The 14,814-nt window shown below is 37.6% G+C and overlaps 2 protein-coding genes across 4 annotated transcripts; one reads left to right on the forward strand and one right to left on the reverse strand.

Moving 5' to 3' along the window:
- Window positions 1-2,608: 2,608 nt before the first annotated feature.
- Window positions 2,609-7,598, reverse strand: LOC122362880 (toll-interleukin 1 receptor (TIR) domain containing adaptor protein). Of its 2 annotated transcripts, XM_043264593.1 has the most exons (4): window positions 7,028-7,598; window positions 6,683-6,740; window positions 4,271-4,846; window positions 2,609-2,942 (listed from the first exon to the last, which is right to left on the reverse strand). In XM_043264593.1, exons 2-4 carry the CDS (start codon window positions 6,711-6,713, stop codon window positions 2,860-2,862), a joined length of 690 nt encoding a protein of 229 aa, XP_043120528.1. In that variant the 5' UTR covers window positions 6,714-6,740; window positions 7,028-7,598; the 3' UTR covers window positions 2,609-2,859. The 2 variants fall into 2 exon arrangements, with proteins under 2 accessions (XP_043120528.1, XP_043120526.1); XM_043264591.1 differs by having other exon boundaries at window positions 6,683-7,596.
- A 1,071-nt stretch (window positions 7,599-8,669) lies between these two features.
- Window positions 8,670-9,560, forward strand: gemin7 (gem (nuclear organelle) associated protein 7). 2 transcript variants are annotated; one of them, XM_043264096.1, is made up of 2 exons: window positions 8,670-8,806; window positions 8,908-9,560. In XM_043264096.1, exon 2 carries the CDS (start codon window positions 8,916-8,918, stop codon window positions 9,276-9,278), a length of 363 nt encoding a protein of 120 aa, XP_043120031.1. In that variant the 5' UTR covers window positions 8,670-8,806; window positions 8,908-8,915; the 3' UTR covers window positions 9,279-9,560. The 2 variants fall into 2 exon arrangements, with proteins under 2 accessions (XP_043120031.1, XP_043120032.1); XM_043264097.1 differs by having other exon boundaries at window positions 8,747-8,806; window positions 8,911-9,560.
- Window positions 9,561-14,814: the final 5,254 nt, after the last annotated feature.

A 14,814-nucleotide genomic window follows, 5' to 3' on the forward strand; every position in this document is an offset into this window, starting at 1 on the left:
CATCAACAGACGTTTAGCACGGCATGTCTCCGATGAGAGGAAGTGCGGCCGTTACTGGCTGACGATGACTAAATTTGTGAAATGACCTTTTCTGTACTCTGCACACTTCCTTTTTTATAAAGATTCACTCTTCAGCTGGGTGCACTTAACTGAAGGTTTTTATTTATTAAGTGCATTGTCGCTTAGTGTACTAACAGCTGATTTGCATATACTGGTTTCAAAGATGATGATGATGATGATGATGATGATGAAGAAACGATTTCTCAGTTTTGAATACATTTAGCATATTTCTTCAACCCGCCCGATTGATGTGGATTCGATTTCGAACAATGGCGAGATTTTCACCAATAAATGGTTACGTCATCGAATCAACATTATTAAATGAAGCCGGTTCAATATAACTTTTGCAGCATCGTTTAACGTTGACTCAAGATTGTCTGATTTGACAGCTTGATCATAATAATCGCGAACGAACTTGTACTTTGCTTTCTGAAAGAAAAACATGCATTTTCATGACGTGTCGAGGATGAATATTTGCGGAGCGATCCACTTTTTTGAAGACGGGGTCAAAATGGCAATTTTCATCTGCGATTCAGAGCCATGTCACATGGGGGTACAAATAACTTCGGAAAGATGTCAGCATCGTAATGATATTTCTGCACAGAGATCGTCAGGTCTGTTAGTAAAACCTGTAGACAGGGTGCTCTGCAGATACAATACACGGGCTGTGTGTAAAGTATGATGTTCTGGCTCACGTTCACCTCGGCATCTGTTCAATTTTGTCGAACTTTAATCAGAACGTGTCTAATAAACATTACTAAAACAATATGCGTGCAGGTTTTAAGAATTTAGTCACGTGGGTGGTTATTGAAACGCTTTAATGCGTTTAATTTATTGCATGCAAGACATAATAAAACGTATGCACCATTGTTTTAACCCAAGATAAGCAATGCACGTCAGCCAACAAGACTTCTATAAGACACACCTGTGCAGGGAAGCATCGATTAGACCGGCATTTATAAGACAACAGTTGTACTTCAACCGTATTTAAAATAAATAACTCCTAAAGCAATTCCAAAACTCAACATTGCACCAACTTTCACTGGGAGATCATCCACATCTTCTACTTTTGGGAAATAGTCAAGTCCAAAAATACAAGATAAGCATTGTATCGGCCTCTTTCAGAGTGAGCTTCGTTTTAAACGCAACATAATCTTATTTAATCCCCCGACAAAGCAGCGGCGTTCCTCTCAGATGCCGTAGCGCACGTCGTGCTTCCACTGATTTCGGCAGCTTCAGCTCGTGAAGGACAAAGGAAAGTCCAAATAAGAGAAAACAGAGAGTCTGGGGATTTTCCGAACGATTTAATGCGTCCAGCGCTTGAAGCCAGGTCCGCCAGCGGGGATTACGACGCGTGACATGTTATTCGCCGGGAACCTTTAATCATACCTTCGCAGGTCTTTGAGGTGTCCTCTTGGTTTACATGGCATGTCCAACTGTGGCTTAAAGCCTTTCTGAAAGCACTGAAATGCCAGCGAAACTCAAAACTCAACCACACAGGACAAGATGCAAACCACTCCTGCTCTTGGTGGTTAATAATATACCACTTATGAGATATGCTATTAATATCGACGCAAATTCTCATTATATGCTTTACATTAAAGGCAATCACTGCCATTTATATCTGCAGCTTCCTGCGCACGTATGAGAGCGAGAATCGTTTTAAAAGCATATTTTGTAGGGTATATTACATAAGCCCTTCCTCTAATCTGACTTTGACCTAAAATCAGAGAGGGAAACATATGCCCCAGCACGTCTGAGCTCATGTGCTACGACTTCCCGATGCCGTCTTGGGCTCGTTTCACAAGATTTATTATTTCACACAATCTTCAGACACACTCACTACGGAAAATAAAAGTAGCGCAATTCACACAAAACAAAAAAAATCAAAAACAACACTGAAAGAATAACACACCAGTTAGGTCATACAAAAATACACGTTTATTTGTCTGTTAAAGACATTAATACTTTTCGTCAGCGAGGACACACGTTAATGACTTTCTGATCGTTAAGGGAAACTTGAAAAGGTTTCCACAAAATTATTAGGCATTATTATAACACAAATAATAAAAGTGACACTGATAACTGAGGTGATGATGCCTCACAAGAAATCCAAAATAAAAGCTTGTGTGTACTGTGTATATTTATAATGTGTATGTATATAAAAAAAAATATATATATATATATATATATATATATATATATATATATATATATATATATATATATATATATACATATGCATGCATATATTTAAACAGTGTTTATATTTTGAAAATATTTACATTTATATATTTATCTTCTTATATTCCACATTATATATATATAAACAACATATTTTTAAATATATGCATGCATGCAAATATTTTCAAAATTGTATTTTATATACATAATATGCATATATATATATATATATATATATATATATATATATATATATATATATATATATATATATATATATATATATATAAAAAATATACACATCGCACATGCATGTATTATGCAAACAAAACCGTTTATTTTGAATGCGATTTACAGCCTATATTACATATTTAAAATAAAATACAGAAAACCGTTAAGTTAAATTGTAATAAAATTTCATGATATTTAAATTTTTACTGTTTTTTGTGGCAAATAAATGCAGATTTTCAAAGAAAAGACTTCTAGACTCAGGTAAATAACCTTTACCTACTGACACCAAACGTTAGAAAAGTAGTGTCTGTTCTATACGTGTAAGTCGAAACAACATTCATATCTAACGTCACTTCTTGGAAGTGAGGAATCTTGTCATCGCGGTCAATGCGACGAATGCTGACGGTTGGAGACGTCAGACTGAGATGCACCGCTGGGCTTTTCCTTCTCAGACATGTCCTTCAAATCTGTAAAAAAAAAAAGGAAAAACATTTTCGAGAATCTACATTTTGTTTCCAGCTGCGACAAAACATCTACAAGTGTCACCCGAAATCAGCGCGGGGAAGAGTGAAATATAAAGCGTCCCGTCTGGTTCACAGAAACAAGGCTTTATCTCTGTTTGATGGGAGAGTTTACTCAGAAGAGCACAACTATACCGTATAAGAGAACAGAAACGGGGGGATAGGACAACTCCGCATACAATGTAGTCAAAGTGAAAAAGCAGGATATTTAAGATCTCGAGAGGTTACAGACAAATTGTTCAAACTGTATACACAGGAAGCTGTATACGACTTCAGAAAAGTGTCCAGACGTTGAATTAAGTATTTTTTCTTAAACTTGACAGCATCACCCTTCAATTTCATCAAACAGAAAAGAGCAGAGTGAACTTTTTGCAAACCATTTCCCTTTGTGAACAGATTTGCATCATAGTGATATTTTTTAAATGAATTTATTAGCACTATTTGATCATTTTTTTGTTATATTGTCTTTCATTTTAATTCCGGTTAACACTTTAGTGGTTTTATGTAGTTTTGTTGATGCTGTTTCGTGCTACTTCTGGTTCGCTCCATCTATTTATTTATTTGCTTGTTTTCATTTTCTTCTCATGTCGTCTACAGATTGTCTAGTTTTGCAAATCGATAGTAATAAAGCGCATCTGTGAGCTACTACAACCTGAACTCACCCGAGAGTTCATTTTCACTTTATGCAAAAAAAAAAAATAATGATTTATTGAGTTTTCTTTTGTGTTCTATGGAAAAAAAAAGTGGTTTGGAACAACATGGGATCGAGTGAGCGATGATGGGATGTACTTTTTCTGTGAACAATTGTATCTGAACTGCATTTAACAATTCACATGCATTACAAGATTCAACAAAACTAATCAACTTAATGTGAAGCATATTTGTACGTACAGCTCAGATTTCTGCCCTTAAAAATAAATAAATAGTTAAAAAATGGCACGGCGTGGTTTATTATCGACTATTTGCATTTATGTGATTGCAATGGAATAATCACATTTTAAATTTATGTTAAAAAATAGCTTTGAGGCACCATCAATCTGTTCACTATTAAAAATGTATCCAGTTACAAGTATGAGCATGAAACATGCACGCAGTATTCAAATACGTAAACCTGGTTATTGTGTATTATCAAGAATATTCTATTGCATTTTTATACTTGAAAATGTCATATTTAATGCAATGTGTTATATATTTTATATATATATATATATATATATATATATATAAATGCATGCATGCATTTTTTTTTGAGTGCACTGTGGACAAACACTTACACTGAAGCACGGCCTTGTAGACTAGAGCGTATCCGAACTCTTTGCTCGCGTTCAGATCCACGGTGTAGAGAAAGCGCAGCTCGAGCGGGATCTGTGATCTGGGCATGTTTAGCACGGCCGGGATGATCCTCTGTGACATGGGCCCTTCAGACAGGACCTGGTGCATCTGATAGGAGCACCACTCGTCCCTCGTGAAGTTTGGAGTGACCAGCAGCAGCCAGCAGTGACTGTCCTGGACGGCCCGCAGCAGCTCGCTGGACACGGCGCCTCCTGCTGGACAGTCCCGCTCCTGCAGGTAACAGCGCAGGCCCTTAGACGGGGCTTCCAGGAACGAGGCCAGGCCCTGCGCTAGGTCGCCGTCCTCTTCGTTGTGACACACGAAAACATCATATGTAAGAGAGGAGCGGAAGGAGGAGGAGAGCGCCCAGGGCAGAGGCTGATCCGAGGAGGAAGAGGAGGAAGAGGAGGAGCACGCCGGGGGGTCGGGGGGTCTGGAGGAGCACGCCTGAGAACGTTTACATGCTTTGACTTGGTCCGAATCATTCCTTTGTTTTCCAAAACGCTGACGAAACCAGCCTGATGACGCAAAGAAAACGAATATTACACAGTCACGGAGAACATGTCAGCAACTCAAGTCGGGAAAAACAAAGATTGGCGTACGCGATCGGTACAATATCGAGAGCGATTACATTCGTGGATTAAGGCACAGAACACAGCTGACACCCATGCAAAGATATTAATATTGGGGCAAGGTGCTCTACGGCGGTCTGTGGAAACGGCTAAGGAGTCTAGTGCTAGCATTTTGCACCATTTGCAGTCGATTAAGACCGGTATAGAGTTACAGCAATTGAGCCTAAATTAAACAGAAACTATTTCACTTTAGCTAAGACTAAAGCGAAACGGTTTTGACTCTGTTTGTCAAATTTAAGCGCGACATCTAAATTTTTTTTAAGCCTGAGTGACAGATTTAACAGATTTAAGCCTGAGAGACCAGCAACGTCTGACCATTCAAAAACTATAGTCTCAGTGTTGCTTTTATTCGGGTGAAGAACGTTTAGGGACATACGGGCCTTAACATCATGCCGGTAGAGCGTCAAGAATGGAGGCTCGTGTTATTAGGAGGATATATTTGGATATATCTTCAGCGTGACGATGGAGGGAGACACCAGAAGATTGAGCCCAGGGGAAATATGCACAAAAAAAGCAAGATTGGCGCGAGAATAGAGCCTTGGGGGACACCGTGCATCTGGAACCCAGTATCACCTCACATATCTGTTTAAAGTAATCGAGGAAGAAGAATAGGGAGATCCAGAGGGTTTTGGGTTTAAAGAGTGGAGGGACGGAGGGATCTTGACAAGGAGAGGGAATATCTAGCCTAATATCACTTATCTCGCCCACAAAAAACTTTAAGGAACTAGTCCCAAATAGCCCAGGACTCAGCTGAAGGGTTAACAGAGAAATACAGTGAATACAAAGAAGCATCTGTTGTGGCAGTGGACACCATTTAATGGGACAAGTACTACAACAACACTTTGTTTCCCGTATTTTAAATAGACTATTAAAAAATGTTATGGTATAACGTGATAGTTGATGATTCGATGTGTCCAATGGTGTGAGAAAAAAGCTAAGAAAATACGATTATAATAATGGTATTATAATAATTACACACCAAAAAAGCTCTAACAGTGACGATAAGATTATCTGATGTTATTTTTTTTTCTACATTATTGCTGTCACATCATAAGACACGGTCTAAGTTTTATTCGTCAACTACCCACGCCAAAGGATTAACCATGAAATAAAACTTTTGTTTACATAATATATGTTTGTGCACTGCGTATATTTTTATAAATACACACACATACAGTATATATTTAAAAAAAAAAAAAAAAAAAAATATATATATATATATATATATATATATATATATATATATATATATATATATATATATTCGTATAATTTACATATAAATATTTAAAAAATATATACATGCATATGTGAATTCATTTATACATAATAAATACACACATTTTAATAATAAAAATGCAAATCTATTATTATTTAGAGTTTGACTAAACATTTAAACCACGCACACAATATTCTATTAGAAATGCAGTGTGTATTGCAGAGATTATTATAGCGCTTGTTTATTCATACAGTACCTTTCTAATTATTGCAGTGCTGTTTTACAGTGCTTCAATGATATATTTCTTGTTAAATATTTTAATATTTGACGGTTGTTTCACTGAATAACAATAAACGCTCATTTGCTTAGAAAAAGATGAAACTCTTCTACTTTTAGCTTTCATAACGCCAGTATCTTCTTGAAGTCGGGCAACCACATCATAGCGTTTATTTGGCGTTACATAATAGTTCGATAGCGACCGTGAAGCCGCCTCGGAGACTTACCCATAATGCTGCTGGCGTGGTTTTCCTCCATTCTTCTCCATCCTTTCGAGGATATAAACTGCAGAAGGCGCATGCAATACGTAAAAACTATCTCGTACTGTATACAGACAACTTAATTTCGTACAACAGAAAAAAAAAATGTAGCACGCACGCTGTCATCAGCTCAAAGCTGATATCAGTTCCACTTTTCGCCGGATCACTTTCAGTTTTTATGTCTGGATATTAATGCGTTTGTGCTTGTTACGTAGCAGACTGCAAGCTAATATGATCATAATATCAGTCCGTCGCATTCAAAACATAGTCAATAGAGTAAAGGAAGCGTAGGGTGAGACGACGAGGACTTACACGGGATTTTAGTTGAAAAGAGAGCGCGGGTCGTCTGAGGGCAGCGCTTCAGTGCAAAAGATCAGCATGAGAGCTTTGAGGAAGTTCATGCAATGGCAAGCCGTGTGTCATTATGCAAACCGACATAACTTATGGCCGTTCTTACTGAATAAAGCAAATAAGAGGATAGGAAGGCAGCAGAAAAAGAGGAAGGGTGTAGGTTTGGATTCACTGATGACAGTCTGGTCAATGCACGGCTTTAAATGAGATCAGCTGCAGAATATTGAAGCTTTGAAGCTCGTTGAGTCTCTTCTGTCCGGTTCGCCGGGATTCCCCTCAGTTACGAGAAAAGGGTGAGGTCCGTGTTTCAAAGACGCGTCTAGAAATGATTCAGCTGTGGGAGGGCTTTGCATGTTGCTGTTTCTAAACGAATAAGCTCTCAAAATCCATTCTAATCTTTATGTCGCGGCGCATAACCTGTGCTCTTATTAATGCTCTCTTCAGGACGCCTGGTTTGGTGATTTTTGCTTGGTATGGATTACAGATTCACTTTCATCAAAGATTCGACAGAAACAAAACTGACAGTCAAACACAGAAGAACACTAAAAAGAAAATACAGTATAGATCTTGATCAAGCCAGGTTTTAACTATGTATAACAATATTATATATATATATATATATATATATATATATATATATATATATATATATAGTGCTTATTAATGCTTATAATTAGCAATTAACTATTATTAATTGTTAACAATTACTGAAACAAGAAAAAAACTGAAATAATGGAAATAGAGAAACAAAATGGATGGCAAAATTTTACAAGAAAAAAAATGTTCAGTAATTATGCATAAAGAATAATCCACGAAATGAAAGGATTTTAATGCACGATGTGCAAAGAACTGTAGTAACACACAAATAAGTAAATAAATGCATGCATATATAAAACCAAAGTACATTAATTTATTTGATCAGAAATACTGGGAAATAGTTTGCTATTTTAATATAGGCCTATTTAAGTTATCCCTGTGATGATCATGATAATTTCAGCAGTCCGTGTCGATTATCCTGCAGTAATCATTCTGACATTTTGATTTGCTGCTCAAACAGTATTGGGAGGATTGGTATTTTTTATATTTAACTGGCTAGCTAACTAGTTACCTGACGCTAACTTGAGGCAAGTTTTAAATAGTTTTATTCAACCAACTAGTTAGAATAACTCAGATTGAAAAATGAAGGATGTGATGCTCACAACAGAATAACTACAGTAGTTTCCCAGTGTATTTTTCTTCACCTGGCTGGAGGGCATTTAAGTTTCAGGGGGGAAAACAATGTCATTCTTAAAATATAATTATAGATTTATTTATTTTTTTACTTCTTTTAGATACTTTACAGTGAAATCCGTTATATCACAGGTGTAAGCTTCCTTTTCCTCCATCACTCTTGTCAACGTAGCTATTCCTCTTGACTTTTATCTTGTGGTTATTCAGGGAAAAACAGTAGGGGGCGTTTTCACACACTTTGTCATCATCGAAAACAATTTTTTCTGCTCTATATTTTTGTGAAAACTGTGATGCGTTTTTTTCAAGTTACTCTGATGAATACAAAAGGCAAAATAACAGCATTTTTAGAAATACAAATATATTTTATCATTAAATCTCCTTGCTGTCGCTTTTAAGAAATATAACTCGTCTCTGCCGAATGACTTCTTTTTTATATCTCGCTTGATGACTTTAATTTTGAAACGAAACGCTCTTCCGGCCGGAAGTTCAGATGCGCTCGCGTCGAACGAGGTAGGTAAACAGCAGCGGATGCTGCAGCAGATGCCGCTTTATATCCGTTTCGTGGGGTCGGTTTGTCCACAGCAGAGCCCGTGATGTGTGTGTGATCCAAGCAGGCGGTATGAAGACCCCAGTGAGCGTCCTGCGGCTGCCCAGGGGACCGGAGCCCAACAGCCGGGGGTTCGACCCCAGCTCTCCCCGCTTCATCGCTCTGTGCTCCTCCTCCTCCTCCTCCTCCTGTGATGAAGAGGAGCAGCGCCTGCGCTCGGAGCTCCGCCAGAGGTTTCTGTGGACTCTCTCGCTGATGACGGACAGGTCGGTCCGGTTCGACATGCACGAGCGCGTGCGCGTGCGCGCCAGGTTCGGCGCCTCGGACATCGACGTGCTCCGCTTCCAGGTGTCTGACCTGGAGACTCCCCTCGGGGTCCAGAGGGAGGCGCTCCTGAGGAGCCAGGACGTGGTCGCGTGCTCGTTTGAACCGTGAGCGCCGTCCCGATCCTCGCCGCGAGAGCGCGCCACGAGAGCTGCCGTCAGAGTGTCGAAGACCTTTCTCGTTGTTGTTTGTAATAAACCTTTGCTGAGAACTGTGTTTGGATTTTTTTTTTTTTCCCCACTGTAAGAACCTTTTGTGCAATGGAAAGTTAAAGGTTGTTCATCGATGCCCCTTCATTTCTAAGTATCTGTAGCCTGCCTACTGATAATTAAACTAATCGTAATCAAACGGCATATGAGTTACATAAAAAATTGCACAATAAATGCCTTGCAATGAATTATTCTGAAAATGACATCATGACATTGCTTAAGGAATCGTTCAGAATGCATGAGCTCTGAGGTCAAAGCCAGCAGATGAAGATGCATCAAGTTCACATTTATTCATTTTTTTAAAGAAAGATTATACATTGTGACAGCGTTACGAGTTCGCTGAAAGGCTGCGTTTCTAGTTGCATCGTTTCATTCTGTTTTATGTATTTGTTTTTCACAGAAAGGGTTTCGGATTTCTTTTTTTCGGTCACCCCCAAAATATTGCCAAAAACAAAATCTCCACGATTTTCAGAAATAAGATCTTAAGTAGCGTGAATTAGATCTGAGCAAACCCCTCAGAATATAGAATAAATCTGTAAAGTTTGATGTACAGTACGTGCACTGTAAAAATAAATAAAAAAACTTTTTTTGTCCAGTCAACTTAAAATTTTAAGTTACTTAATGTAACTGGAATATTTAAGTTGACTAAACTACAAAATTTAAGTCAGCAGGAAACAAACTTTTTCTTTTTTACGGTGTGCTACCGAAGTGAAGATTTCAATTTAATTAAGATGCGGCTGAAACAGATAAAATGTCATAAAATAAACACGTAAAGGGATATTTTGTCCCCCAAAAAAGAAAAGAAGATATTTTGCAGAATGCTGATAACCAGCGGTTTTCGCTCCCATTTGACTTCAGTGAGGAAATATTACGGCTGCTGTCATATTTTTCGAAATATATTGTTTCGTGTTCGGCAGAAGAAAGAAATCCAAACGGGTTTTAAACGTCACGACGTACGTTTTTGGGTGAACTGTCTCTTTAAAAGTGTTTTGAGGACGCTTTCGTTCGAGTTATGAAAGAAAAATAGCCCAAATCTCAGGACCTAATATTAACTGTTTTTAAAAATGACTTTTTTTCATCGAAAAGCATATCACTCATCTACTTGTGTCCGAAAAGTTTAGTTTTTTTCTTTTTTAAGGGCGCGGGAGTTTGCTCTTCTTCTAATGGAGCGAGGAGAATCGATGACATTCAATCTTCTTAAAAGGTACGAGGTTGTTTACCGAAGCCGCTTTTATTAGAATATCATTAGACATTGTTCAATGACTGTGCCTTTGTTTGTGAAGCTGTCCTGACGGAGCGGCGGGGTCTGATGACTCATCCCACACACACACACACACACACACACACACACACACACACACACACACACACACACACACACACACACACACACGGGCTCCTCCTAATTCAATCAGGAAGCTCACAAGGACATGCAATGTTAATTTCATATTTCAAGTCATGAACTGTACCTGCGGGTCATCTTGCTCACCTGCAGCCAGCGGTAATCGGGTTTGGAGATGCAGGTCTGCGGCCGCTCACGGAAGACGCTCGTCGCTCACATTTAATCATCTTCCTCCCCTTCATTTACTTTAAACGTTTCGTTGAATCCATCAAGGAACGAGCGAAGGACTGCTGCGGAGAAAGAAAGCGCATCGATTTGATCCGAGAGCTTATATGCGAGGCATTCACTGAATTAATCAAAGTTGGGTTGTTTTTTTTGTTTGTTTTAAGGTAAACCAAAGATCATGCAAATTAATAAATTGTATCATTTTTATTTATTTATTTTAAATTTTATATTTCTTTTAGTACACAACCTTAAATTAAAATAATCTTTTCTCAATAAAAATATTTTCAAATGTTTTTATGTGAACGTCCACAGTTTGGCCATTTTAACATAACTTGCACGGGTACATAGTATTTATTAATTTTATTTTATTCTACATTTATTTTAGTACAATAAGTTGAATACGTGTGCGTGTGTGTGAGTGTGTGTGCGTGCGTGTTAGTGTGTGTGTGTGTGTGTGTGTGTGTGTGTGTGTGTGTGTGTGTGTGTGTGTGTGTGTGTGTTAGTGTGTGTGTGTGTGTGTGTGTGTGTGTGTGTTAGTGTGTGTGTGTGTGTGTGTGAGTGTGTATGTGTGTGTGTGAGTGTGTATGTGTGTGAGTGTGTGTGTGTGTGAGTGTGTGTGTGTGTGTGTGTGTGAGTGTGTGTGCGTGCGTGTTAGTGTGTGTGTGTGTGTGTGTGTGTGTGTGTGAGTGTGTGTGTGTGTGTGTGTGTGTGTGTGTGTGTGTGTGTGTGTGTGTGTGTGTGTGTGTGTGTGTGTGTGTGTGTGTGTGTGCGTGTGTGTGTGTGTGTGTCAGCGATGGTACAAGAAATCTGCCCTGTCCAGCTCCACTGGCCAGCAGGAAGCACATTCCAGTCCGTCCTGTTTGCGGCCCTCTCTCTCTTCCTGCCAGGCGCAGGAACATGTCTGTGATAACTTACAAAAATACATCACAGACCCTGCGGCCCCTCTCTGAACCATCTCCGCCAAACCAGCCGGCTAAAATAATGGCCAAAATCACGTGTATTTTCATACGTATGGCTGAGTGTGTGCGTGTCTTTTAGTGGAGTCACGTGACTTCTATCATCCCGTGACCTTTCGTCATCCCCTGCGCTGTTATGGATGTGTTTTTGCGTGCGGTGTTTCCTCCGTTCACCTGAACATCTCTGCGATGCACGGAGAACGAGCGCTGAAGACGTCGCTCAGCTGATGTTTGGTTTGGGGCCGAGACGTTGGCTCCGTCTCTTTGGGATGTTTACTGCTCTGTGCCCATTGTGAGTCACCCTCGACCCCGGCTTTGTTTAACTTGCTTTCAAGGAATTTTGGAGGCGCTCCAGCGATTGTGAGCGAGCAGGAGTTAACACGGCGAAGCCATCTCACTCCTGAAGAACGACACGAGGAAGGTCAAGGACGCTAGCAGAAACCCACCGCCCCGTAAAACCCTTCAGAGCACCACCAGCTGCGTCTTGCATTCTTAGGGCCCCGACATACTTCGAAGGAACTCGGCTGAGTGACGCGGCGTTTGATAAAAACATGCCCTCGGATAAATGAGAACGAAACTCTACGTCAAAGAAGGGTGTTAGAAGCCGGCCAGCGATTACGTGACCGCCTCGGACCAATGGCGGCCCAGAACAAACTTTATTTTAGCCAGATTTTGGTCGGAATTAGTTTCGTTTGTTCTTCGATTTTCGATAAATGAATTTACGCCGGGGGCCGTCTCAAAGTATGCACTGCGTTTAAAATCACGTTAAAAAATGTTTGGAATAAATACACTCTGTGTCGTCTAACTGTGAAAAATAAATAAATAAATATTTATTTATTTATTTTTAATTTATGCTTCATGAGCAGTATGAGACACGAAAAGTATGAAAAAAAAAAAAAAAAAAAAAAATATATATATATATATATATATATATATATATATATATATATATATATATATATATATATATATATATATATATATATATATATATATATATATATATATATATGAAAAGGAAAAAAAAAATATATATATATATATATATATATATATATATATTTTTTTTTTTTTTTTTGATTAATTAATTAATTTATTTTTATTTATTTCAATTTTTTTCATACTTTTCGTGTCTCATACTGCTCATGAAGCATGTTCTTCTATGCCACATTTCCTAATAGCCCAGCACACTAACGCTTTCTTTGTTATTGGCAAATATTATTTCACTTTTTTGAAATTCCAGCACAATTTTGTTGCGTGTATATTCTTACGTCATGAATCTAAATAAATAAATACTTGTACGATAATTCCAATATTCGTTTTTTAATATAACGCTATTTTCAGCATGTCTTTTTTTGCTATATTACATGAAGAAAGCGTCAGACGGCACCGGTAACTCGCTGAAAGAGTGATTCTTGTCTCGCCGAACTCTGCTAAAAGCCTCGAGGACTTTTCTAGCCGGGCAAACAGGTGGAGATTGGGTGGGACGCGCGGCCTCCGTCTCGCCAGGAAGGACTGGACACGAGGGGAGATCCTAATTATAAAGAGATGAGAGATAGCTGCTTTTATCTGAATCAAAGTGGAGGGTCTCTCCCCACACCCCTCTGGGATTAAACACAGGAAGATTGAGCTAATGAGAGACCGCGCTGCTTCACATCACATTAAACTCTCTCTTATGGGGAAGTTCACTTGACCATTCTCCCACGCATTATCCGATGGGAGCTTGATAACTGGCCACGGAGACGCTTTTTGAAGACCAGTATCTCTTCGGTCTGCAAAAAAACACACTGTCTTGGGTTCTGTGGAGCGCTACGGCCGGAGGACGACGAGTCTGATTCTAACTCTGTGTGTCAAAAGACATAAGACTGTTAGAAATGGTTTCATATATATAAAATATCATTATGAATATAATTGAATGTATGTTAAATATAATTATGAATATAATTTAATATATATAAAATAATATAATTTAGATTAAAAGAAATAAGAAAAAATATATCTTAAGATTTTAAAGTATCCTAAATAACTTTTAATTAAAGTGAAAAATCAAAAAACATAAAAACAGTTATAAATTGTTTAATATAATTTAATATATATAAAATATAATTATTAATATAATTTAATATATATTAAATAATATAATTTAGACAAAAATTAACAATATGAGAAAAAATATATCTTAAGATTTTAAAGTATCCTAAATAACTTTTAATTAAAGTGAAAAATCAAAAGACATGAAACAGTTATAGTTTAATATAATTTAATATATATTAAAAATAATTACTAATATAATTTAATATATATAAAATAATATAATTTTGATTAAAATATTGTTAAGATATGTTTTTTCTTATATGTTTTAAGTATCCTAAATAACTTTTAATCAAAGTGAAAATCAAAAGACATAAAATAGTTATAAATTGTTTAATATAATTATATAATAATATAATTTAATACATATAAAATCATATAATTTAGACAAAAATAACAATATAAGAAAAAATATATCTTAATATTTTAAAGTATCCTAAATAACTTTTAAGTCATGATTCATTAGTTATTTTTCCTGTATCTGTTCTTCGTGTCGTTCATCTTTTGTGCAGTGCTGTTTTTTTTCACACGGTCACTGATATAAACTACAGGTTGGATCAAAAGCGTCAGTATTAGTCTGTATATGAGTCCAGGGAGCAGGTTTTAGGGAGCTTGATGTTGGAGAATTAGGCCTGACAGGCAGACAATGAAAGCTGTTAAGAATTCGCTATAATAATTCTCTAATTAGACAAAAACAGGAAGTAGACAAGCAATATCTATTGAGTGGTTTCCTGTTGGAAGCCAGTACATTTGTTGTCGGTCCAAGTCCTGAAACTGGGAGCCTGCCATGCCAGAGTTATTTTCATTTTGACGCTGAACGGCAT

Source organism: Puntigrus tetrazona, chromosome 18 (genome assembly GCF_018831695.1).
Source record: "Puntigrus tetrazona isolate hp1 chromosome 18, ASM1883169v1, whole genome shotgun sequence".
NCBI lineage: Eukaryota > Metazoa > Chordata > Actinopteri > Cypriniformes > Cyprinidae > Puntigrus > Puntigrus tetrazona.

What these genes read in the sequence shown, in the direction of transcription:
- LOC122362880 (XM_043264591.1), bottom strand. Translation starts at nt 6,755, where the DNA reads ATGCGCCTTCTGCAGTTTATATCCTCGAAAGGATGGAGAAGAATGGAG. An exon ending in CCACGCCAGCAGCATTATGG is followed by an intron (nt 4,847 to 6,682) that starts GTAAGTCTCCGA and finishes TTGCGTCATCAG; the next exon opens with GCTGGTTTCGTCAGCGTTTT. An exon ending in CTACAAGGCCGTGCTTCAGT is followed by an intron (nt 2,943 to 4,270) that starts GTAAGTGTTTGT and finishes TTTTTTTTACAG; the next exon opens with ATTTGAAGGACATGTCTGAG.
- gemin7 (XM_043264096.1), top strand. Translation starts at nt 8,916, where the DNA reads ATGAAGACCCCAGTGAGCGTCCTGCGGCTGCCCAGGGGACCGGAGCCC.